We start from the raw sequence: 27,403 nt of genomic DNA, 5'->3' as shown, positions 1-27,403 counted from the left end.
TTAAATATCAGGTACTACTATATAAAATATAATATTGAGTATGAGATTTCAGACAATGATACTATTTGCCAATAACCTAGGAACTTTCTAACGGCCAATTGAGATGCAGATCAATTAAACTTCAGGTAGACAATGGCAAGTTTCACATTAAAATTAAAGGGTATATTTCAAATGTGAATTTCTGGCAATTTTCCTCCATTTAGTAATGCCTGTTTCAGTTCTATTAATGAACCTCTATTAAAAGCAAGCAAGGCTACACTATTCAGCATTAGGTTATGCTCTGTATATCAGCCTTTCTCAAACTGATATTTTGCAGTTATCATGGGACAACAGATCTTAGAACTTTAAATGGAACAAAATTATTTCTTTTTCCTCATTATCCATGTTGTTTGGGAATATGGGGAACTGTCAGTATTGTCTGGAGACCACTTACTTAGGTAAGGCTGCAATATGCCTGCACAAGATTATCTCACATAGCTCAAATTAAATAGGTTATCTGATGCTCCATTTTCTCATTGTTTTCTGTACATTTTGTCACTCAACAAAAGTATGAACTTAAATAGTGATACAAAGAATTCATCTTCCTATAAACTGTAATGATTTAGATTCTGGCATTTACCTTATTGGGCCTGCAGCAGAATCTGGATCTCGCGCCATGACTGTGCCTATGATGGTGCCCACCTCAATATCTTCATGTATTTCAAAAAGATATGAAGATCTGCTAAATATGGGAGGTTCATCCACATCTTCCACAGATATTTTCACAGTAGTTGTATCTTTAAAAGGTCCAAGGTAATAAAAGCGTGGGTCAACGTACAAATTCTCTGCCTCTACTTTCAAAGTATATAGCCTTCGATTCTCATAGTCCAATGGCTGTATTAAAAGTAAATAAATAAATAAATACAATTATTAACACAATGACACAGAGGAATCTCAGATATCAAAATGACACATGATTAAAAAAAAGCATGAAACGTATATCAAGCACTGTTTCCATTTCATGAAAGGTCAGTTGTGTGCTGGGTCCTGTAGTTAAAACAGAAACTATTTATTGTAATTTCTTATGTTTTTTTTTATTATACTCTTTTATCAAGTTGAAATTTTATATTCCAAGTTATATTATGCAGTCTATGATGTAAACCAGTACTTTTAATAATGGAGCCAATGCAACTTTTCTCATGATAGGATGGAATAATGAATTTGTAAAAAAGAAGCAGGTGAACTAATTGTACCAAAACTGATTTCATTCTCCAAAGTACAATGAATGCGCCTTTAAATAAAGACAAAGCTCAGACTGACTTTAGATGACAGATCCCTTACTTAACAGATTTAATATACAATTAATTTTGTAATAGTTTTTTTTTAAAATATAAAATACATATGCCCAATTTATCACTTTTTAAAAATGAAAAGATAATCAACCTTGGCGTTAGAATTTAAATGCTGTATGATAGTCTACGCGTGTATATGGACTTGCTTGTGTGTTTGCGTGTACTGTGTATTACAGAAAAAAATTCTATTTTATGATTTCTTTATGACTTTAAAGGAGTGAAACAGCTATGAGAAAATATAGTCAAAAAATGGACCCAGAATCTCTTTGGTGAATACCTTTGAATTAATTTAAACATAAATAAAATACACAAAAGAGGTAACACTGTGCTTAAATCTTCTCATTTGCTCAGAAGTCATATTATATTGGAAATAAATATTCCTTTCCCATATTATCTTAAGACTCTCTTCCTTGGCATTTTAATGTAATTTTCCAGGAGATATTTTATCCTGAATTGTAATTAATATATCTCAAATAAATTGAGGTTTTAGAATTGCATAGAGCTATACACACTGCACAGCAATAAGGTGAATTCCAGGCATTGAAGGGAAGCCATCAAAGAAGACATCTGATTAGAAAAGTCATCCAATAAAATTCCACTTGACCTGTTTGAAATATGTCTGTAATTGCAACAAGCACATATCCTTTAAGAAGCCAGATGATTTTCCTAAATATTTTGCATTTGATGTTACAGAAGCCTACTAAGCTAAGATTCCGATGTCTGTAAATAATTTAATGTCCTTCTCCGAAGACTTTATAGAAGATGCAAAGACCAAGTTCTTCTGAACAGCTTTTGATGACTTCTTCATCACTGCAATTTAGTCAATACATCACTGCCAGAGTAAAAGCATACTAGCATCAATGTTTTTTTGGATAGGGAGTTTCAAGCCACATTTTATTTATTATACCTTTGTAGGTTTTATTTTTCTGGGCTCCAAGATCACCTCAGATGGGGACTGCAGCCAAGAAATTAAAAGACGCTTGCTCCTGGGGAGGAAAGCTATGGCAAATCTAGGCAGCATTCTAAAAAGCAGAGACATCACCCTGCCAACAAAAGTGCGTATAGTCCAGGCCATGGTTTTCCCAGTTGCAATGTATGGCTGTGAAAGTTGGACCATAAGAAAGGCTGAGCGCAAAAGAATTGAGGCCTTTGAACTATGGTGCTGGAGAAGACTCCTGCGAGTCCCTTGGACTGCAAGGCGTTCAAACCGGTCAGTCCTAGAAGAGATCAACCCCAACTGCTCCTTAGAAGGCCAGATCCTGAAGTTGAAACTCAAGTACTTTGGCCACCTAATGATAAGGAAGGATTCACTGGAGAAGAGCCTAATGCTGGGAAAGATTGAGGGCAATAGAAGAAGGGGACGACAGAGAATGAGATGGCTGGATGGAGTCACTGAAGCAGTAGGTGTGAATTTAAATGGACTCCAGAAGATGGTAGAGGACAGGAAGACCTGGAGGAACGTTGTCCATGGGGTCGCGATGGGTCGGACACGACTTCGCAATTAACAACAACAACAAGGGATCAATCTGTGATGGGAATGGATAAATGTTTAGAAAATGTTGGATTCCTTCTTATGATCATTCCCGCCATGGCTACCTCATGAACGGACTGCTGCAATGCTTCTGCATGAGGCTGCCCTTGAAGATCATCCACACACATACATATACATATATTTCACATAAGGGTGTGTGTGTGTGTGTGTGTGTGTGTGTGTGTGTGTGTGTGTATATATATATATATATATATATATATATATATATATATATATATATATTAGGTCTTTGGTTGTTCTGGTTTTCTCCCACGTAAAATTGGAAGTGTCTTGGCGACGTTTCGACGAAGTCCCATTCGTCATCTTCAGGCTGGTGCTTTCAGCTTCGTGCTTTGAGCAGCAATGTGTGGTCTTAGCTGTTTCTTCCTTTTAACTGCCAGTGGGGGTATGAACTGATTGGGTGGGAGCTTGGCTGTGTTCTGATTGGGTGGAGGTGTGTTCTGAATGGTTAGGGGCTTGGCTGTGCTCTGATTGGCTGGGGGGAGTGTTCTGTTTGGTTGTGCTCAGGTTAGTCTGAGTTGCAGAGGGGTTTAAGATTTTGGGCTGCCTTGCTATTTTCTGGCTTCGCGTTCGTGGTCGTGCCTCCTCTTCATGGAGGGTGTCAGTTTGCTTCATGTATGGATTGGAGGGGTTTAAAGTGGCTAATGATGCAGCTGTGGTCTGGCTTCTGGTTTGTGGTCGTGCCTCGTCATCGGTGTGGCTTTGGGTTTGTTTTTGCGTGGATGTGTGGTGGTGACATCCTGTGTGGTTTTTGTGAGTGTGGGTCTGGTATCATTTTTTGTGTTAGGGAGTCGTTTGTCAATAAGGGCGGGTTTCCAAATGGCTGGTAGGCGGGAGGTATCATCTCGCTTGTTCATGCTGTGTGGGCGTTTTTCTATCTCGATGGCTTCTCTGATTATTCTGTTATTAAAATGTTCACTTTTGGCAATGGTTCTGGTATTTTTAAAGTCAATTTCATGTCCTGTGGCTTTAAGGTGTTGGACCAGGGAAGATGTTGGTTCCTCTTTTTTGACTGAGTTCTTATGTTCTTCAATGCGTGCACTTATTCTTCTGTTGGTTTGTCCGATGTATGTGGTGGGACAAGTGGTGCATGGGATTTCGTATACTCCTTGATTTTCTAATTCAATTTTATCTTTGGGGTTTCTAAGGATGGTGGATATTTTTCTGTTTGTGCAGAATGCTGTTTTGATGTTGTGTTTATGGAGGATCTTACTGATTCTGTCTGTGGTGCCTTTTATGTATGGGAGGAGGGCTTTGCCGTTTTCTTGTTCTTTGTCTTGGATTTTAGTGGGGGTTTCTTTTTGGATTAGGTTTGTAATCTTATTTCTATGGAATCCATTGGATGTTAGTACATTGGTGAGAGTGTGTAGTTCGGGTTTTAGGTGTTGTTCGTCAGCTAAGCGTTTTGTTCTGGAGATGAGTGTCTTGGCTACAGAGTTGATCTGTGCTGGGTGGTGGTGTGAGAGAGTGTGCAGATAGCGGTTTGTGTGTGTTTTCTTCTGGTAGATGGTGTGTCCTAGGGAGCCAGTGGATTTCTTGTAGACTAAGACATCCAGGAAGGGAAGTTGGTTGTTAGCTTCTGTTTCCATGGTGAACTGTATTTTGGGGTGTAGGCTGTTGAGGTGTGTGTGGGTCTTTGGAAACATGTGGGGATTAGATTTTGATCTCGGCAGTTGCGTAGGAATGCGAGGTCACATAAAATGGAAGCTCTTTGTGACCCACACTCACAAAAACCACACAGGAGGTCACCACCACACATCCACGCAAAAAACAAACCCAAAGCCACACCGATGACGAGGCACGACCACAAACCAGAAGCCAGACCACAGCTGCATCATTAGCCACTTTAAACCCTCCAATCCATACATGAAGCAAACTGACACCCTCCATGAAGAGGAAGCACGACCACGAACGCGAAGCCAAAAAATAGCAAGGCAGCCCAAAATCTCAAACCCCTCTGCAACTCAGACTAACCTGAGCACAACCAAACAGAACACTCCCCCAGCCAATCAGAGCACAGCCAAGCCCCTAACCATTCAGAACACACCTCCACCCAATCAGAACACAGCCAAGCTCCCACCCAATCAGTTCATACCCCCACTGGCAGTTAAAAGGAAGAAACAGCTAAGACCACACATTGCTGCTCAAAGCACGAAGCTGAAAACACCAGCCTGAAGATGACGAATGGGACTTCGTCGAAACGTCGCCAAGACACTTCCAATTTTACCGGGAGGGAGAAAACCCGAACAACCAAAGACCATATATATATATATATATATATATATATATATATATATATATATATATATATATAAGATAAAAAAGGATATATGCAGTGTTATCTTCATTTCAGATGTCAAAAGTGTCTCTCTTTCTGTTTCTCTCTCTCCCTCCCTCCCTCTCTCTCTCCCCCTCTCCGTCTTTCTGCCCTTGGTCTGCCAGTCCTCTTCCCCCACTCTCTTTCTTTCTCTCTCTCTCTTTCCCTCCCTCTCTCTTTCTCTCTCTCTTTCTCTCCCCCCTCTCTCCCTCTCTCCGATCTTCTGCTCACCTGGCAAGCTGGCTTCAAGCTGTTCTCCAACAAGCTCAGAGGTAGGCAACCTTGGCTCTTTTATGACTCATGGACTTCAACTCCCAGAATTCCTGAGTCAGCATAGCTGGGCTAGCTAGCTCTCTCCTGCCCTTCCTGCTTTCTGCACAGATGCAGCAAAGGGAGGAGCCCCACCCAAAAAGCTTTTCAGCTTGTCGGAGAACACCTTGAGTCTACTCTCTTTCACACACCCACACACATACACACACACACACACAACACAAAGGGAGACAGAGAGAGAAGCAGGGAAGCACAAGTGCCTCTCTCTGTCTCTGTCTCTCTCTGCAAATGACAGAGGAGGCTGGGAGCCACAGGGGAAGGCTCAAAGAGCCGCATGCGACCTGTGGCCAAGAAGCTTCCAGGTGTCATTCAAATAAAGTCTTTTATGGCAGAGATCCTGTTATCTAAGCAACTACATATTCTGACAACACCCAAACCACAACACACCACATAGACAACCACCACATAAAACTAACCCTACCATACACAAAAGGGGTGTCTGAAATGACAGTCAGAATTCTCCAACCCCTAGGAATAGCAATAGCCCACAAACCCATAGCCACCAGGAATTATCCAGAACCAAAGACAAGATATAGAAGGATGAAAGAAACAATTTAATCTACAAAATCAACTGTAACCACTGCAACCAATTTATGTGGGACAAACATCACCTCAATTAAAAACCAGGATTCACGAACACCGGTTGGAAGTCAAATGCCACAATCCCAAATCCTTGATCTCTACCCACACTGACACCAAACAGCACCAATTTGAATGGAGCAACACAAAAATCATCAGCCACACTACCACCTGCCATGCTCATGAGTTCATTGAAGCCTGACACTCCACAAACAATTCCATCAACAGACACATTGACCTAAACCAGCCTACAAACTCCTCAGAATCCAAATCAACCACACAGCCAACCAGAGACAGCACTGACCCTCAACCAACCCATGCAAGTCCCCTCTCCCACCAGCAGTTCACCTCTCAATGACCCTGACCTGATGTAACCTCCCCATTACAAGACCCATCTCAAGACTCACTGATGACTCACACCTATCCCATCATAAGACCCATCACAGACCCTCGCTTGAAACTCCCACACCTGAAACTCTTACCAAAAAAAGAACACTGACACTGACATCCCCTAAACTCTGCTGAAGGTGTTACCTAACCTGGTAATGAAACATCCAGAAACCAACTCGCAAGCTTGGAGAACGAACCTTCACCCTCATCCTATACCCAAGCTACAGATATTCTCAACTATTGCAAACCATCTATCTCCAACTGTTTTGGCCTACCAGGTAGGTTTGGCTAGAGTGAGAGAGCTCCAATTCCTTTCATTTGAAAGCTGCATCTTATAGGACTCAGGAAGTGTACCTTTTCTTTCATGACCCCCACCATCTGGAACAGCATCTACCCACTCTTCTGAGATTCTGGAAAGCCTTTTAAATCTGGCTCTGTTCACAAAGCTGGAATTAATGTGTGATTTATTGGATGAGCCTCTGTTGTATTATATGTTATATTCCTTGCAGTATTTGTTGTTTTAATTGTTTTATTGCCTGCTTTTGTGCATTTTAATTGTCTTTGTTTTTATGGATTCCAAATTAATTTGAACTGACTAATTAAATTAAATTATTGTAACTGAAGGGCATATAATCTCAAAAACAAATATATTAACAGAACTTCTACATACCCATCCAAAGTTATTGCTGTTTCAAAAACAAGACCATCTTATTTATTTATATATTTATTTTTTAAAAGATCTTTTTGCATGTTATTTGTATAGTTGTATAATTCTGATGAAATCATATATTACCAGGAAGATTTCCCAAGCATATAGGGAATAAATTTGTCAACTATTGTACTTTTTAGAAAATATCCAATTCTAACAAACAAAACATAATTCTTTCTTCCTTCCCAATCAATGATATGATACAAGAATAAATATAAATAACTAGCAATATAAAAAAGTTTTAGTTGTTGCTTTTATTCATAATATTGTCAACACATAGTGTTAACAATACTTGCACCAGATTGTCTTATGTAAAAAGGAGTGTGAATTAAAACAAAACCAAATTGTGAGTATTTTTCATGGTTTTCTTTGCTTTTTTTGTGGGGGAGGGGAAAGGACTGAATGGTTAGTAGTTCCAAGCACACAATGCATCACATTGAAAAATATCCACCTTTCGTACTGTTATAATGCCTTCCTGTGTGTCCTTTTGTGTTACAACATCAAACATGTCTCTTCCATCACCATCAATAATTCTGTACTCAAGTTCTGCATTTCTCCCAATGTCAGCATCAGAGGCTTTAATGCTTCCAATGGCAGTGCCAACTGGAGAAGATTCTGGAATGCGTAGATGGACTGAACCTGCAAAGAAGAATAATCAGTAATATGTAAAAGAAATCTGATTAAGACCCTGGTATGATAGCTTTGGCCAAGAAACATATGAATTATTTTTAAATGAATGATGCAGAGGAAGGTTATAGATTTAAATTCAAGAGCATCAGGTTTCTACTCAACTGCAGAGTCAATGCTTTCAAATGGACTCTTTCAAAAGCAAACTTGCACTTTAGTAGCTTGCTAAATATAGTCTGCTAATCCTATTGGGCAGTCTAAGAACTTGTTTTCCCAGCATTTCAAATTGTGTTATGATGAAAAATTATTCCATAGATCAATCAATCCTCCCTCCAATCATTGTATTGTTCAACATACTTAAAAAGAAGAGGAAATTTCCAAGAAAGGCCTATGGGACTGGCTGAAAGACTCTTACTTACTCTACCTTACTTATGCAGTGATCAAGAAACACCATCCTGTCTCTCCCAATCTTTTTATGTCTAGTTTATCAGAAGCTTATGACAGCCTAGTCTGTGCTTTTCCTATGGGCTACTATAGCTGGTGACTATTATATATTTATACAGTGCTTTTTTTGTAAAAAAAAAAAAAAGTGCCAGAATTCACACACGTCATACAACCCACCTTGCCTACCCTACAAGGTAGGGTGCCGGCACTCTGTTCTGGGCGTTCTATGACAAAAAAAGCCCTGTATCTATACAGTTGACAAATAAGGCCAATGCACACTCTATTGGCTACATAGGAGTGAGATGAAAAAAATGAGAGGCTACTGCAACTTGAAATAAAACACCCAAAAACCTAATGATTCATAAAAATGGAGTCTTCCAGACAGACCCTTCTTTTGAAAAGTTAAAAACTGGAAACAAGCTTTCTGCCTAATTCCTAATTCCTTTTTTGGTTCAGAAAGCACAGGGAGGTTGCAGTATGATTGGAGAGATGTGTAAGAACAGAAATAAAAAGTAATAAATATAATATCTTTGGGTACTTTGCAATGATAAGATTAACCCAAATCATCATCCGAGAAATTCTAAAATAGGGATAAACAGAAGTGTATTTTAGGTGAAAGAAACCGGAGAACGTATTTTCGCATACCGTTAGATTATCATCAAGTACCTAACCAGCCACAATACATCACTGCATGGTGGGTAAAAGAAAAAAAATATGAAGAAATACAGAAGGTTTTCACAGTGAGTGCAATTGCAAAGTGCAATTTCTCTAAATGGTATTTTAAGTATAGACCCAAGTGAATACTAATAATCATTTGCAAATAAATAAGTAAAATACTAAAGAGAAAGTACAAATAGCAATACAATCCAATAGATTTGGAGGAAACAGTATTATTTGCAAATGGATAATGGTAAAATTCTTAAGGTTCATTATGAGGACTGCTTTGTACAAGCTTGTCAGAGGCTCTGTAGCTGTGCTCATTTTAAGTTTTGACTGTAAAAGGATAAATAAACTTCAGCAATTCTTCCCAAGTTGTGTCTGGGGGGAGGGTCGGTATTGTAATTACAAAAATAAGCAGCACCCCATTCAGTTTTGAGTAACCATAATACAAGTGTGCATAAACTTTCACTTGAATAAGTCCTTTCTTAAATAGGGGCAAACAACCTGCCACTAACATTTGCAATAATGTATTCTGGCACTTAAGTTTAATCCTCATAAGTTTCAGCTAAAATAAAAATGAGTCAAAAATAAAAAAAAAATCAAATCCAAGTACTGCAATCATTTGCAAGTTCCACCAATTTTTTCAGGCGATGATTTGACCTGGATTTGTGAGTGTCTTTTCCAACATCCCCATGGTTCCTTGAAGTACTTTACTGCTTGCAGTAAGAAGGTGAAGTGAAGAAGGAACTGCATTCCAATCCCTGATATTGAAAACTTGCTTTAAAAAAAAAATCACTGCAAGTGATTCGTAGGAATTCAAGGAAATTAATAGCGTCTGCAGAGTCATAAAATATTGCTCTTGGGCATTTCTCTTTCATTACAGCACAATTTGTACTGGGCTTATTTTTGATGGAGTCATGCCTGAATTTGTAGTATTTGATGGTTTCTCTTGTGTAGCATGTGTTGTGCAAAAAAAGCCAAGTTTCTCTGTGTGGGCTTCTGTCTCTCCTGGCACAGGCAAACTGAACATTAACATCCCCATCTGTATTTCTTGCAGCAATAGCCTCAAGTGAGTGTAAATTTAGTGAAAATGTTTATTTTGAAAAAGGAAAACCATTCTTCCAGTAGAAGCCAGTTTGCTGAAAATCTATCTATTCCGGTAATGTTTAGTTTCCAGGCAAGGCATGAAAAAGAAAGGATTTTGTTATTATTGTTATTTTTTAAAAAATAGTTTGGCTTTTTAAAGAAATCTGTTAAGATACTGAGGCTGAGTCGTATCATGAAGAGAAGTACACAGAGAGAAATGTGTGTGTGAGAGAAAGTTTCCAACACTCTTTTCTTTATATTTTATTTCCCTTTTCTTTTTTGTGCCTCATTAGACCATAAACAAGCAGGGCACCTAGATTTTTGAGGTAAGTTATAAATTACCATTATTGTGCTTTATATGCACTTTGCCTCCAGGAGCTAAAAAGCTCTGAAAGCCTTGAAGTAATATAAAATCACAATCAATCATTTTTATAACTCTAGCAGTTTCTACCGCGTTGCCAAATTGCACAGCTCTTCTCAATTCACTTGAAATGAATAGGCTTCATTTTGTGACTTTCAAAAGAAATCCAGAGTACAGAAGAGGAAACTGCTCCTGCTGGTTTTCAAAAGTATTTGTAATTTGTGAGGGTTGAAGCTGGCAATGTCTGAAAGTTACCAAAATCAGCTTTCCTCTAGCTCAGTGGTTCTCAACCTTCCTAATGCCGCAACCCCCAATCATGTGGTTGTAAGTTGAGGACTACTTGTATTTCTCTGTGGGCGGGGCAGGAGGTGCGCACGCTCTGCTTCCTCTCCTGCGGCTGGAGCGCACGCTGGGCAGGCTGAGGGTGCACGCAGGCCATCGCCCAGCAACCACCTCGGCCCGGGAGCGCTGTGCATGTGTGGTGCCACCCCGTGCACCGGCCGAGGCATAGCTGGCAAGCGGCAGAAATGGCGCAGGCCGACCACCAGCTGGGCCACCAGCTGGCCCAGCCCAAGGGAGGTAAACCACCCGCTGGGCCCCATGCACGCCAGCAACCCTCCCTGCGCCTGCCGCTGCCACGCTAGCCTTACTTTGGCCCCCGCACATTCAGTGCGGTGGCAGGCAGGCCCAGGCACTCCTGGGCGGCCATGGCACGCAGCAGCGAGGGTGCAGGGCGACCACCCACCGGGCCCCACACACACCAGCAACCCTCCCTGCACCCACCGGCCTCCCACCCCTGGCCGTCTTTTACTTACATTTAGTAGTTGCTCAGCAGGGAGGGGTGGAAACTTCCAGAAAGCTCGCCTTAGCTGCAGACAACTTGTAGCACCGTTTGCAGACTGGGATTTTTGGTGGGCTCAGCAGGGCAGAGACAGCCTCGACAATTCCGATTGGCTTTTGAAAGCCAATACAATTAGACTCTATTCAAGAGAGTCTATTCTATTGGCTTTCAAAAGCCAATAGGATAAGAGGGAGTAGCACAGCTAAGGAAAAGGGGAAAAAATGGCGGACTGCGTTGTTTGGTGACCCCCGTGAAATGGTCGTTCGACCCCAAATGGGGTCGCGACCCACAGGTTGAGAACCGCTGTTCTAGCTTCTATCTTAATCTCTCTCACAAAGTCAACAGAACCACCATAATCCCCTAGTGAAATTCCAAGGAAACTACTCATCCTTGCTTCTACTTTGAGAAAAAAGAATGCAATCACATTTATAAAATAATTTTAATAAAGACACAGAGTTGTCATTTCCTGTGCCAGTACCAGATGGCTTATGCACCAATCCATGACTCTCTGCTAAGAAAAAAAAAATGTGTTTTATTATTTCCTGTCTCATCAGCAATCAGTTGGGATTTCATTTATATTTTCCTATTGGAAGAATCAGAAACTGTAGTAGTCAGGGACAAGATGAGGTGTAATTAAAACCAAGGACTCATTTCAACCATATTTGATTTGCCTCCATTTGACACAAGGGAGCATGGAAATCTGGTCTATATCAATTCTACATTCAATTCTGCTGTTTTCAACCAATTTTTCAGCATCTTTTTTTTTAAATTACCATTAAAACACAGCTATATAATATTAAGATAACCTTTATTATCATTTTTTACTATAAGCACACTGGCACACATTAAAAATGAAAAGCTGTTACCTGCTATCAAAAGAAAGTATATACAGTATCTACCCATACACATACATAACACAAAAATATACACATACTATACGTTTTATATACATCATTGGTGAAATTGGTGAAAAAGTGCAAGAGATTAGGCACAGATTTCTTCTAAAATAAATTGACTTGCTCAATGTTCCCTTTCCCTAAATGTTCCCTTTTCAAAATGAATAGATTGAATTTCAGAGAAATATGACTTCATTCTTTAGTATCCATTTTCAAAATGAGTAAGTTTAAAATTTAGGTAAATATTATGTAATTATAATTTCCATTTCAGTGGTTTTCCTAATGTCTTCTTAAGGAACATGCAATGCATGAATTGCCATACAGCACTTTACAGAATGCTCTTGAACTCGTTTGGAATACTGCTGACAACAAACTTAGTTGTTTCTTTCTTTTTTCCCCTCATGAGAAGAAATTGGATTTTGTGGAAAAAAAACCCAGAAAGATCATTATAAATATTTTCAGTGGGAACTTCTTCAAATCTCAGAGAGGAATAAATAAATAAAGCTATGCTTTATTCAACAAAAATCTTCTTCCTGAAACTTAGTTCCTCTGCTGTCAAAAATAGGCAGAGAATCACAGCTGGCAACCAGTAAGAAACCTTTTTTCATATATAATGCTTCCTGATGCTGCTAATAGGACGTTACATCATTTGAATAGCACTATAAGATGGAAAGATTATACTCCCACTGGTAAACCTTATGGCTTCCAATTCCAGTTCAGTTACAGACAGGTTAAGCTGCTTTTCAGGAAGCTCCCTCCCACTCTTGACAATTCTGGGAATATTTCTGACTCCCTAGGAAAATATTTAAAATATTCTCCACTCTACTTTGCAGAAGGTGAATGGAGCTATGAAAGCAAAGCATATTACATGGAACCATGCTTATGACATACAGGGGCTATCCCATTACTCTCTGTAAATTAAGCACACACTCTAAAACAACTTTCTCTATTTAGACCTATCTTGATTAGGAATGATATCCAACACTTCTAGAAGGCATCAAATTGCAGAAGGATTATAAAACTAATGTCAAAATGCTGGAGAAGGGAGGAGTTGTTCAACGTAAACACTAGAATTAAAAGTCCAGCAGTAAACAAAAATAAAAAAAAACCCTTATAACCTTACACAGGTATTAGAGCATTAACTAAATTTATCTGCAACTAAGGAGACTTAAGCACACAATAGATTTTCCATGAAGTGGTGTTTTTCTGGCACATCTCAGGGGGCTGTTGTGGGGATAAAGAGAAAAGAAAGGGGAAAAGGTATGAGAAGTTTACATTTTAATTTTTTAGTGCTGAAAATATCTCCAGCAAAAAAATACTTGACTTGTTTTTGACTCAGAACACTTGTCACTTATCGATTGTGTTCACAAGGCTTCAGAAAAGTGCCCATAAGTGTGACTAGTTCTTTGTCATTAATACTAGCACAACCCTATTCTGATAATAAACTGTGTAAGGTCTTCCAATTTCAGAAGTCCTCTTGATCCATAATCAAGTCAGCAAATCAGACAAGAGATAAGATACCTTAAATGTACAGTTTCACATTTGACACGAATGTTATTGATTCTCTTTTAAGAAGGAATCAATAAGGCCTTTAGCACTTACATGAATCAACTCCTTTCACAAGCCCATTCATTTACTTTCTTTTAACATGATATAAGCCTCATTAATAAAGAGGCTGTCAAGGGAACTGGGGAGGAAGAATATTTAATTTTAAAAAATGTCTTATAGCAAAAAGAGAGTTTATCTTACCAAGTTCATATATAACTATAAGATAAAAGTAAATATGCCCTCAAATTGAGTTTGATTTGATACAATCATGCAGTTTTCTTTGCAACATTAGAGAAGTGATTCGGCACTGTCCTCTTCCATATTTTTTCATTTCCCAGTCTAGTTTATAGTCCCAATGTCCCTTGGATTAACTAGGCCCAAACCTGTTAAGCTTCTAAACCCAGACTGAAGACCCATAAACAGATATACATTGTAGTAAAGGGAAAGGAGGGAATTCAACCAAATAGAAATGTGTGCAGTCCTAACTTCCAGCAGTATCCTGAGATCACAAAATAGAGAACTGACCAGTTTCCTGAGACTATAAAAGTAATTCAACCCTCTTTATTATCAGTCAAATGAATTAGTCCAGTGAAAGGCTAGCTACCATAAGGAAGCTATAAGGAGGGACTAGGCTTTTCTACTATGTGCAAACAAAGAGAAGGAATAAAGAGCACTACATTATGCAGATAATCACTACAGAGGAAAAGGATCACCAGAGGATCTGGAAGATTATCTCCCAATTCTCATGATTCAAAGTCATAAGCTTCAGCTAAAATAAAAATAAATGAAAAATAAAAATCAAGTCCAAGTATTGCAATAATTTTAGTTTATTGCAACTAAAAATTATTGACAGTATGCTCTATCTACTTGAGATTTTAAAGCGGAGGCTAGATTGTCATCCATCTGACAGGGGGTATCCATGGGTGGAAGGGGATCAAAAACATCATAATTGTGACACATTCATGCAGTTGTAGCCTTATTGTGTGTGTTGTAAATAAAATGTGATAAAAGATTGATTACTTCCTCCACTCTCCCGAGAGATCTATGGAATACATCTGGGATGCCTGAATTAATAACCTAAATGTGAATTGAACCTGATGGTCCAAATGCCATTTTCCAAGTCTATGGTTTTATTTTTGTTAAAAAAAAATGTTGTTAAAAACATGCTCTCCTATTGGTCTCTGATATGTTTTCAAAATGTGATGTAGCAATGCATTGGCAGCTACAAAAAGTCTCCTTTGGTAAAAGAGTGGTTGTTATTTATTTAAAAATAATTTTGAGAAACATTGAGAATGGATCTACAAATACCTTCTTGAATCCTTCTTCCTGCTGTCTGATTTTATAAACTGAATAAGGAGAAAGAAATGGAGTAGACAAAGATTAGCTCTTTCCAAAACTTTTTCAGTATTTTTTTAAAAAATTGAAATGCATAACAAGCTCTCTACTACCCTAAAATATATTAACTATGTACATTTGGCCTTGTATTTATGGCTCTTTGAAGTTTCTTTAAATAGCTTTGGTCTGATGAATGGAAGCTTCCTGTTTCAATCTGTAACTCTGAATTATATTCATCTTTAAGCAACCCTTGTTTTGCTACAAAAAGCATTCATATTTTGGTTTATGTTGCTTAAATTATTAACTTCCAAACATCAGTAAATACTGTAGATACAGTATGTGCTCTTGAAACTTTTATTACAGAGTCAAGCTCAGAAGAAATCATTCTTCTTTATCCTGCTTTGGTCAGTCTGTACCTACTGTAGAACATTCATTTCAGAGTACAGTTTAGGAAAGGAACTGGCAAAACACAGTATGTTCAGAAGAAAACAATTAATTAAACAATTAATATATTAGCAATTAATAGAAGGTATCTATAAAGGGGGAAAAGCACAAGTTTATAGGAAACAGTTGGAAACTTTGGATATGTTTAACCTTGACAAGAGAAAAGAGCAAGATGATACAATAGCTGTCTTCAATTATCTGGTTGGTTATCATGTAAAAGATGGGACAGAATTGTTCCGGAAAAGAGAATAAAGAACAATGGGTTTAATTACAAATTCAGTTGGACATCAGGACAAATTTCCTAACAGTAAGAGTTGATTAACAATAGAGCAGACTGCTTGGGATGTGGCAGACCCTTTTTTGTAGGAAGTATAAACTGGATGGCCATCTGGTAGAGATGCTGAAGCAGTAGATTCCTGTATTGTGTAGTTAGTTGAACTAAATAATTTCCAAGATCACTTCCAATCCTTACATACTAATGTTATTTCTTCCATTCCTTTCGTGGAGGGGGGAGGGCAAAAGAATATCATTCTCTGCCATTATGCTAAGAATTATCCGATATTAAGCAATTTTTCTTTGCAACTGTGTTTTCCCTCTTCACAAAGTTTTCCTGTAACATGTTATTTTACTTTTTGATAATGGTGAATAAATCTGTGGATAAAGCCTTTTTTGTATGTGTTCCATAAACTTTTTTTTTTTTACATTAAACCAGATGGTAGTTGCCTAATCATTCTGGTATTTTTTGCAGCACAGAAGGACAATTAAAGGAAGCTTACTCTGAGGGAATCGAGGTGGATTGTCATTGACATCAGTCAGGGTGATGTTCACCATGGTGGTTCCTGATAATCCTCCCATCTGGCCTCCCATATCTTTTGCCTGGATAACAACCTGATACTGCTCTCTGTTTTCTCTGTTCATATTTGGCAGAGCTGTTCTAATAATGCCTGAAAAAGAAACCAACAAAAATTTGTCATCACTCTGTATGGAACAATATGTCTATTTATCTAGAAAAGAATTTTAAAATGCCAAGCACAGTTTAATAAATACACTGAACACAGAAATTACAAGTAGGCAATAGTCGCAATTATATATTAAGTAGAAGTTTATACATTAAACAGCAATTCTGAATCTGCAAGTGCAGACATTGAGGGAATATTTTTGAATGCTCTGCATATTAAGAACAAAAACAACCACCTCTCTAAAATAGTAAACTACTAAAAAAAAAAGGAAGATTTTTTTTGCATAACATACTCCCTCATGTGTTTATTTTAATAAAAGCAGGGAACTTTTGAGGAAGAGGGGAAAATATAATTCATCCACTATCTGAAACGCAACTGCCACTTCATTTTGCATAATGTGCACAACTTCTCTCCTACATATTTTTAGTTACTATTATTAATCTTTGTCTTTGACTGCTCTTCTTATTTTTTTCATTATAAAGACTTTTTAACAAGTGACAAAGAACATATCTTCTAAATCCATTCTTTTACATCTGGAGTATTGTTTTCAGTCCTTTCAGTCCCATGGCTTGACAAAATCAGAATTGTAAGGTAAACATCATCAAAGAGGAGGAGGATGAAAGGATTTTAACAAACCTAGCATCCAGTAAGAATGTTCAAAGGAGAGATAGAAAAGAGCTGGGTGCTGACATCAAAGAAATGACTAGAATACAATCTAATCGGCTGGGGCCAATGATGCGGTCTAGGAGCCGGGCGCAAAACGTTAGTTAACCTTATTTAAGGCATTTCTGTTAACTGGCTATAACCCTGATGATGTCAGAAGTTCCCGACGAAAGCTTGGTTTTATTATTTTTTTTTCCTATTTCTCCTGGTGATCATGAGTTATTTATTTTATGATATGAACATACCCAGGAGTCACATTTTTACGGACATTTCATATATATATATATATATTTCTGAGGTTTTCGCGGGTGTTTGTATGTAAGTCTTTGGTTATTCGGGTTTTCTCCCGCGTAAAATTGGAAGTGTCTTGGCGACGTTTCAACGAAGTCCCATTCGTCATCCTCAGGACTTCGTCGAAACGTCGCCAAGACACTTCCAATTTGACGCGGGAGAAAACCCGAATAACCAAAGACCTACGTATATATATACATGTAGGTCTTTGGTTGTTCGGGTTTTCTCCCGCGTCAAATTGGAAGTGTCTTGGCGACGTTTCGACGAAGTCTCATTCGTCATCTTCAGGCTGGTTTTTTCGGCTTCGTGCCTTCTAGGAGCAATGTGTGATCGTAGCTGTTTCTTCCTTTTAACTGTCACTGGGGGTATGAACTGATTGGATGGGAGCTTGGCTGTGTTCTGATTGGATGGGGGGTTGGCTGTGCTCTGATTGGTTGGGGGAGTGTTCTGTTTGGGTGGGGGCTTTGTTGTGCTCAGGTTAATCTGAATTGCAGGGGGATGTGAGATGGTGAGCATTGCTATTGTTTGGCTTCGCGTTCGTGCCTCATCTTCATGGTGGGTGTCAGTTTGCTTCATGTATGGATTGGAGGGGTTTAAAGTGGCTAATGATGCAGCTGTGGTCTGGCTTCTGGTTTGTGGTCATGCCTCATCATCGGTGTGGGTTTGGGTTTGCTTTTTGCGTGGACGTGTGGTGGTGACATCCTGTGTGGCTTTCGTGAGTGTGGGTCTGGTGTCATGCTTTGTGTTAGGGACTCGTTTGTCAATAAGGGCGGGTTTCCAAATGGCTGGTAGGCGGGAGATATCATCTCGTTTGTTCATGCTGTGTGGGCGTTTTTCTATCTCGATGGCTTCTCTGATTATTCTGTTATTAAAGTGTTCAGTTTTGGCGATAGTTCTGGTCTTTTTAAAGTCAATTTCATGTCCTGTGATTTTAAGGTGTTGGACCAGGGAAAAAGTTGGTTCCTCTTTTTTGACTGAGTTCTTATGTTCTTCAATGCGTGCACTTATTCTTCTGTTGGTTTGTCTGATGTATGTGGTGGGATAAGCGGTGCATGGGATTTTGTATACTCCTTGATTTTCCTCCCTTACATAAAAGGCACCACAGACAAACTCAGTAAGATCCTCCACAAACACAACATTAAGACAGCATTCTTAATGTTAATTCAACATAAGAATAAGTGCACGCATTGAAGAACATAAAAACTCAGTCAAAAAAGAGGAACCAACATCTGCAGGCCACTTTAGCTGACTGTGTTCAGCAGGTCAGCAGTTCAAATCTCACCGGCTCAAGGCTAACTCAGCCTTCCATCCTTCCGGGGTAGGTAAAATGAGGACTCAGATTGTTGGGGGCAATGTAAATATATATATATACATTGCTTACTGGTGTACACCGCTTAGAGAGTGCTTGCACTTAAAGCGGTATATAAGTCTCATATATATATATATATATATATATATATATATATATATATATATATATATATATGTTTATATTTCAGTTTAGAAAATCACTTTAGAAAATCTTCCAATTCCAAAGAAGCTGCTAAGTCATTTATATAAAATCTGAACACTGTTGGAGCCAAAACATACCTTTTCTCCCTCCATGTTGAATGAGGGGAGTGAATTAGTTAAGCACTATTGGGACTATATCAAATCTGCAAAAGGGACTTAAGAGTATAATTGCATTATGAGACAAAACTGCCTTCTGACAATTCAGGATTTTCTTATCTTTCCCCATAAAATACTCTACAAATAGAGTCTCAAACTGCTTTTAAGTCACAAAAAGATTATATTTTAGTTCTCAGGAGTATTTCTCTGTGAAATGGTATAAGATCAGACAGTGATCCAATATGGAATAAGTTGCTCTGAACTCAGCCTCCTGAGTTCCCAAGATTTTAGAGTCTGTTGGCTACATTGCTAACTTATTTAAGAGATGCATAGCTTAAAATTTGCATACCACTGATAACAAACCAACGGGGCAATAGTTGGAAAGGTGTTTTGAAAATCTTTCTTAAATGAAGGTTTAAGGTACAAAATAGTTTAACTATTTTTCAGACTTAGTTCCACTGATTTTCTGAAACTGGATACTCACATTACTTATTCCATGCATCATATATATCACCATTATTAACTTTCAACATTTTTTAAAGTTTTCTATAGAATTGAATTGTGAGTTTTCATTCAGATACAGCATTTTTTAAACATCTATTATGCTGCTTTGCCCCTGTACCTATTAAAATTAGACTATCATTTTAACGATATATAAATTGTATATAGTATCAGGCACAGGATTCAGATAAATTACAGAATGTTGCGTGCTTGATGCTCTCTGAGCGTGATTGTTTTCTTGCAGATATTTCATTACCCAAACTAGGTAACATCATCAGTGCTAGTAAGGAGTGCAGTTTGCTGTCAGTTTATATTTTAGTGGCTTGCCCTGTCAGTGTTGGTGGGGATCAATCTACCCAGCAAGCTAACAGTAAACAGCCCAATCAAAGAACCTCTATGACCACCCCTACTGACAGGGCAAACTGCTAGAATATAAACTGAGAGCAAACTCCACTCCTTACTAATACTGATGATGTTACCTAGCTTGGGTAATGAAATGTCTGCAAGAAAACAACTAAGCTCAGAAGGCACCAATCCTGAGCTACAACCAACCCATTTCAACCTGAGCTATAAATATTCTCCTTTATGTAACTTCCCAGAATCTTTGAAATAGCTATTATTAATCATTTTTATGGTATGAAACCTTTGTTTAACCCTTTTCACCTAGCTTCAGATTAGGAAACAATTTCTTAGGTAAATCCATATCAAAATTTAATTGCTACCCAATTAGTACCCAGATCTGAATTAAGTTATAGTAATTGTAACATTTTCTCTTATGCTTTAAAAGAATTTAAACTATTTTGAATATGACATACAGCTGAAAAATAATGTGAGTACCATTTTCTGACAAGGCAGAAATTCTTAATTAAGAACAATAACTACAACACCTGTTTCTGGCTCCACAGAGAAATATGGCTGGCCCTGGAGTATGCTGTAGATAATTCTGGCACTATTTCCATATGAAGGGTCATCAGCATCAGTGGCTGTGACTTGAACAACAGAAGTACCTAGAAAATTGAAACGGAAATTAATTAGGTATTATGTCAAAACCAATGCCCTTTTTTCTTTTTTTTTTTTTTTTACCATTGCTCTATTCATGAAAACATTTATCAGCGTTATATTTTGACCAGAGAGCTGAGGGGCCTAAAGATAATTATATTATCTTCGCTGCAATAAGAATGAAAACACCTCAGCATCAGATATTTGTGAGATTCATGCTGCTTACTAAAAGCTGCAGTTTTTTTCCCCCCTTTTATTCTCTTTCATCATAGTAGTGGCTTTCCCAAATCATATTCTGGAATGTTCAGAATTACATACATTTCACTGAAAGTCTGTCTGTCAGAATTACATACATTTCACTGAAAGTCTGTCTGTCTCACCCTCTCTCTCTCTTTCTCATTTTTCCTACAGTCAGTCCTTTGACAGAGAGGTAAAAAAAATAAAGGTATCCCCTTTTCAGACAATTTTCAGAACATTGATAGCTGAGGCACCATTTTTAGTGATAAGCTATATTTTCTATAATTTCTCAAAAAACTAAAAAAACACCATTATTTCAGCATGTCATTTCAGTGTTGCTTCCAACATTTAGGTCTCAAAACCCTGAGAGCATCTTTAGAAGGTTAACACCATACTGTATGTGTTCCTTTTTGACACATTATCAACTGGCAGGGTGGGAATGTTTCAGGGAAAAAGTAAATGCTAGTGCTTTTCTGGCAGTTCTGTGACTTCAAAAATATTTAGTTGACAAGGAACTTTTGCTGCATTTCACCAGCAATATGAGTGTTGCTTCTTGAGGCAAGGATGTTTTCCTCGTATATTATGTAAAATAATATATGTATTGTTTGTTCTTGATGGATACTTGGGTGATAAAAGCACCGACACATACTTATCTAAAGCCTTTTTTTTAAAAAAAAAAAGGCCAGGGAATGTAACGCACATGAAGTATTTATTTTCCTTGAAGAGATATTGGCAGCTCCTGCCTCTGAACTTGTTATGTACTTTTGAAATGGTTTCTATTCTAGCATTTTCTGTAATTACAAAATAACAGTCATGAGAACAGAGGATATATCATTTCAAAGATGGCTGGGAGATAATATCAACCTGTCCTAAATCACTAGTGAGGAAAAGGCTTAAAAGCTTGGAAGCTTCTAATTTTATGTTCCATCTTATCTACTGAATGGCTGCCCACCTCTATTTTAAAAAAGAAGGAATAGAATGGTGGAGAAAACTTCTTCAGAAATTCTGTTATTCAGAAGATACAACTATACATCTGCAAACATTATTCAAAGAGGCATTTCACACAAGCAATGCAGTGGTAGATAATTTGAAGGTGTTTGAGGTTAGGAAATACTGTATTTCTCCTGGATTATCTTGTGAATACGTCAAATTAGTGTAGAAGAAACTTGCTAGCAATCCTGGAAGGAAATTAAGCAGGAATGAGGAAACCCTTGTACCTCTTTTCTTTCTTACGTTGGCATGCATCTTTTTGCAAGACAAAAACCAGCCAGAGCTGGTAGCCATCATTAAATCTTATGCCAACCTTGCCTATTCATTTCTTAAACTCTGACAATTTAATAACAGTGGGGAAAAAAACTCCTGGAAAATCTTCACCGCTACCCATACATTTGATAAAGGCATACCAGAAAGGCACAATTTAATCCATCAGAGATAATGCCTGATAATTAAAGCAGGAAATTGGTTTCAACTGTTTAATAAAATTGTAAGGAATAATTTGGTCAGTTTTAAAGGCACAGTGAATTCTCCCCTGTAGCTTTCTTGCCTTCCATTTCCCCATGCTAATCACTTGGAAGACTAATCCATGCTGATCAATTTGAATACATTAAGAGCCTTCCTTTCTATTTCATCTCTATTTTTAGCTGTTTTAGAAACTGCACAGATTTCTGAGTTAAATTTAAGTGAAACTCCTGACTCAGCCTTCCAGCAATACCTTGCTTGTTATATTTTTGCATATTATACTTACTTTTCTAGATATTTTTTTTCATTTTTGCCTGCCAGCCATGCTTTTATCCGTCAGTGGTATGCTCATGTGCACTGCATTGTAAAGCTCTCAGCCCTATGCAAAGCATTTGAGAATTTCAGGAATTCCCAAACTGCTGTAATACTAATTTCCATTGCTTTTTTTTTTTTTTTCAGCCGAAGAGCTTTATCTAAACTCATCAAGGAACCAACTTTTAAGAAACTATCATTCTTGGTTTTGATAATTAGGATATTCTGTATAATACTGTATATAATATTACATTCCGCTGCTTAATTGATGTCACTGTTGGGAAGAACAATTAACCAGTGGAACAGCTTGCCTTCAAAAGTTGTAGGTGCTTCATCATTTAAGAAAAGACTGGACAGCCATCTGTCTGAAATGGTATAGGGTCTCTTGCTTGAGCAAGGGGTTGGACTAGAAGACCTCGAGGGTCCGTTCCAGCTCTGTTCTGATTGAAGTAATATTGCTCTAAGAAAAGCAAGATTCAATAGGTTTTCCTTTCCTTCTTTCTTGAAATTTAGAAAACCCTTGGTGAGATTTATTTACCTTATCTCTCTTCAAACTTTTGTGGCCCTTGAATGTTAGAAAAATTCTTCCACTGTTCTAGGTACATAGAGCTAAGCCCCACTAAGGGCTAAAGTACACAATTTGTTTTCCTTATTTGAGTCATCTGAAATGGGACATGTGGTACTCAGATGTGATCTTTTACTATGTGGCATTGTTAAATAAGTGCTTTGATTCCCACCAAAATGCATTAAAATTTTTATGTAATGAAAATTAATTTTTGGGGAGTGGCAAGGAACATTATAGTAGAGAGGGACATGATTTATTGAGTTAGTGTGACCAGTGTGAAAATGTCAGGTTCCAAAAACCAAGAAACATACACAGAGTTACTTCTAAGCAGTTTCCTTTATTGTTCCTCACCTATAAATAGATAGAATCTTACCCAACTAAAGGAAACTATTCACATCATTAAAGATCTACTCTAAGAACTTCTAGAAAGGATCTGAGTTTCCTTCTTCTTCCCAATCAAACTGCCTTATTCCTTTGAAATCCACTTCCTCCTGGGAATCCAGACCACATTATACCACAGTAACAGTTGCTATATTATAACCTAGGATCAAGAAGATCCATATTTGAGTATACTCTTGGACGTAAAAGCTTAATGAATGATGTTAAGTCACACTGTCTCTTACGACAAACTACCTGTAAGGTTAATGGCTGCGAGGAAAGAGTATGGTTTATTCTGCCTTAAGTTCTGGAAAAAAGTTAAGATATACATTTAACAAATGAATAAAATGTTAATAAAATATTATTAAAAGTCAGATAACTCTGCAAGCATTGTCTTGTAACTAGAAACAAGATTTTCTTTGGAGATTCTCAGCCATCCAGGTCATGACTGACTCAAAGGTGCTTTTTCAAAAAGCAACTGGACTTTGTTTTTTCCTTCAGTTCTGAAGAAGCTTCTCAGATGAGAAGCGAAATGTCTTCCTCAAGGAAAAAAACAAACCCAAAACTGAAGAAGCTTCTTGGGTGAGAAATAAAATGTCTTCCTCAAGAAAAAAACAAAGTCCAGTTGCCTTTTGAAAAAGTACTTTTGAGACGATAGAAGATTGCCTGCCTGCCTATCTATCTAATGCTGCAGCATGTCCCATATTTCCCAAGTTGATGACTTTATCTTAGCAGCCAAAATACAAGTGAACTACTTTATGATTATGTATAGTATTGCCATTCTGGGATGCTCTCTCAATTTCATTCTTCCCATACTAAAACATTTTTGCTGATTTACCCTCCATGCAATACTATCTATAGTACACACACACACACACACACACACACACACAGAGAGAGAGAGAGAGAGAGAGAGAGAGAGAGAGAGAGAGAGAGTATGATGAAGAAACAATAGTAACAGTATCATGCAATAAGACCACTAGGACAAATGATGGTAAGATGAAGGATGCCTTGTTAAGAAGTGTAACGGATCTAGCAGTGAAAAAGATAACATATCATACTAATGATGGAGTCAATGAGAAAGCCTAGGAGGAAATGGAAGCTGCTAAAAATACCATGCTTTACTTCTGAAAGCAAAGACAAATGTTAGCAGGATACCTTCTGGAGACTGCCTGTGGACCCAGAGAGAGATCATGCCCTGATATTTCTGAGACAGGAGGTAGAAAAGATTAAAAGCTCAAAGCTCAACAAGGAAGGATGTCAGTAATCAGCAATGCTGAAAAAAAAAATCATGGCTTGAGTAATTCAAAGGATGAGCTATTAAATCCTGAAAACCCAAGGTTGTAAAAGTTTGGTAGAGAAAGCCATAGAACAAGTAGGGTAGGACGCAGAAATGGAATGAATATTGTGAAGTGGCAACCTTGGACAAAATAGCAGCTGCAGATCAAGAAAAATTGCCTTAATCTTATTAAAATGACAAAAACAAATAAACTTAACTCACAGACTCAGAAAGAAATATGTGTAAATGTGCATATGCATACACAAACAGTGAAAATTGTTGCTGCAGGAGGAAAAAAAATATTATTGAGGAGGGGGCTTTGAAAACTAAAGCTTAAACCAGAGCCTCTAGATCTTTTAATCTGCCAACGACTTCTGGGATAATCACACAGCGGATTTATATTTAGGACATATATACTACTTATGGAGTAATGAGGGAGTGAGGGAAAGTTAAACAGCTGGTGCTATAGGATCTTATAAACTGAAGTTCTTGTGAAATCCGTTAGAATATACATAAACAAAAAAAAACAAGATATAAAATGTGTATCTTCTTTTCTTATATAAAAGCAAAGTAATAATAATAATAATAATAATAGTAAAGTTGGAAGGGACCTTGGAGGTCATCTAGTCCAACCCCCTGCTCGGGCAGGAAACCCTACACCATTTCGGACAAATGGCTGTCCAGTCTCTTCTTAAAAACTTCCAGTGGTGGAGCATTTACTGCTTCTGGAGGCAAGCTGGTCCACTGATTAATTGTTCTCACTGTCAGGAAGTTTCTCCTTAGTTCTAGGTTGCTTCTCTCCTTGATTAGTTTCCACCCGTTGCTTCTTGTCCTGCCTTCAGGTGCTTTGGAAAATAGCTTAATTCCCTCTTCTTTATGGCAGCCCCTGAGATATTGGAATACTGCTATCATGTCCCCCTTGTCCTTCTCTTCGTTAAACTAGACATACCCAATTCTAGCAACCGTTCCTTATATGTTTTAGCCTCCAGTCCCCTAATCATCTTTGTTGCTCTTCTCTGTACTCTTTCTAGAGTCTCAACATCTTTTTTACATCGTGGTGACCAAACCTGGATGCAGTATTCCAAGTGTGGCCTTACCAAGGCATTGAAGAGTGGTATTAATACTTCGCGTGATCTTGATTCTATCCCTATGTTAATGCAGCCTAGTACTGTGTTGGCCTTTTTGGCAGCTGCCGCACACTGCTGGCTCATATTTAAGTGATTGTCTACTAGGACTCCGAGGTCCCTCTCACAGTTACTACTATTGAGCATGGTGCCACCTATGCTGTACTTGTGCATTTGGTTTTTCTTGCCTAAATGTAGAACCTTGCTTTTTTCACCATTGAATTTCATTTTGTTAGTTAGTGCCCAGTGTTCAAGTCTGTCCAGATCCTTCTGTATCTGAAGCCTGTCTTCTGGAGTGTTGGCTATTCCTGCCAGCTTGGTGTCATCTGCAAATTTGATGAGTTCCCCATCTATCCCTTCATCCAAATCGTTGATGAAGATGTTGAAGAGTACTGGGCCCAGAACAGAGCCTGGGGCACCCCACTACACACTTCCCTCCATATAGATGCAGTTCCATTGAGGACCACTCGCTGAGTACGGCCGGTCAGCCAGCTACGGATCCATCTGGTGGTGGTTCTGTCTACCCCACATTTTTCTATCTTGTCAAGTAGTAGGTTGTGATCTACTTTATCAAATGCCTTACTGAAGTCCAAGTAAATTATGTCCACAGCATTCCTCTGATCCACTAATTTTGTCACTTGGTCAAAGAATGCAATAAGATTTGTCTGGCATGATCTATTTTTGACAAACCCATGTTGGCTTTTAGTAATGACTTTGTTTGCATCTAGGTGTTCGTTGATTCGTTGTTTGATTATCTTTTCCAGGATCTTCCCAGGTATTGAGGTCAGGCTGATAGGTTTTAACGCTATCCAGAGATAGCATTAGAGATATCATTGATACATTTTCATATTTATTTGTGTTACCAGTCACAGTGAATCTGAGTGAATGAACAAGCAATTCCTGGCTGCTTGAAAGAGTGCTCCATGTGGCTAGATATTTGTGAGAAGGGTCTTCTCTCACCAAGCAGATCCACTGACATAATTAATTGCTTGTCTTTTTCTAGTTTTTCCTGCTTGTGAGTAGCAACCTCTCCTTAAAACCCAAGGTGAATTCAACTATGTAAAGAAGGAATACCATTTCCCAGAACAGGGTTCCATTCTACAGATGATTCTTCATGTTTTTGTGCTCTCCTATGTTTAAAGTTAGTCTATCTATCCAATGGTGGGATTCAAATATGTAAGCAACTGGTTCTCTGTGTGGATGCCGCTTCCAGAAGTCCATTTTGGGCCTGGGCAGCAAAAAAATTAGATACCGGTTCTGTCTAAGTAGTGCGAACTGGTGGAATCCCACCACTGCATCTATCCACTTATCCATCTATCCATCTTGGACTTTACTTGGACTTCAGTAAGGCATTTGATAAAGTAGATCACAATCTACTACTTGACAAGATAGAAAAATGTGGGGTAGACAGAACCACCACCAGATGGATCCGTAGCTGGCTGACCAGCCGTACTCAGCGAGTGGTCCTCAATGGAACTGCATCTATATGGAGGGAAGTGTGTAGTGGGGTGCCCCAGGCTCTGTTCTGGGCCCAGTACTCTTCAACATCTTCATCAACGATTTGGATGAAGGGATAGAT

General features: G+C 38.2%; 1 protein-coding gene across 3 annotated transcripts in view; it reads right to left on the bottom strand.

Moving 5' to 3' along the window:
• CDH10 (cadherin 10) overlaps positions 1-27,403 on the bottom strand; it is a 144,931-nt gene that overhangs the window by 15,453 nt on the left and 102,075 nt on the right. For all 3 annotated transcript variants that reach the window (XM_039328068.1, XM_039328069.1, XM_039328070.1), the window contains 4 exons: positions 20,360-20,479; positions 16,227-16,394; positions 7,660-7,847; positions 620-873 (listed from right to left, as the gene is read on the bottom strand). In XM_039328068.1, the coding sequence (XP_039184002.1) occupies positions 620-873; positions 7,660-7,847; positions 16,227-16,394; positions 20,360-20,479 (730 nt within the window). The remainder of the gene's footprint in view (positions 1-619; positions 874-7,659; positions 7,848-16,226; positions 16,395-20,359; positions 20,480-27,403) is intronic.

The sequence above is a fragment of the Crotalus tigris genome, unplaced genomic scaffold (assembly GCF_016545835.1).
Source record: "Crotalus tigris isolate CLP2741 ecotype Arizona unplaced genomic scaffold, ASM1654583v1 scf7180000024370.6872682, whole genome shotgun sequence".
NCBI lineage: Eukaryota > Metazoa > Chordata > Lepidosauria > Squamata > Viperidae > Crotalus > Crotalus tigris.
This window is presented reverse-complemented; position numbering and strand designations above follow the sequence as displayed.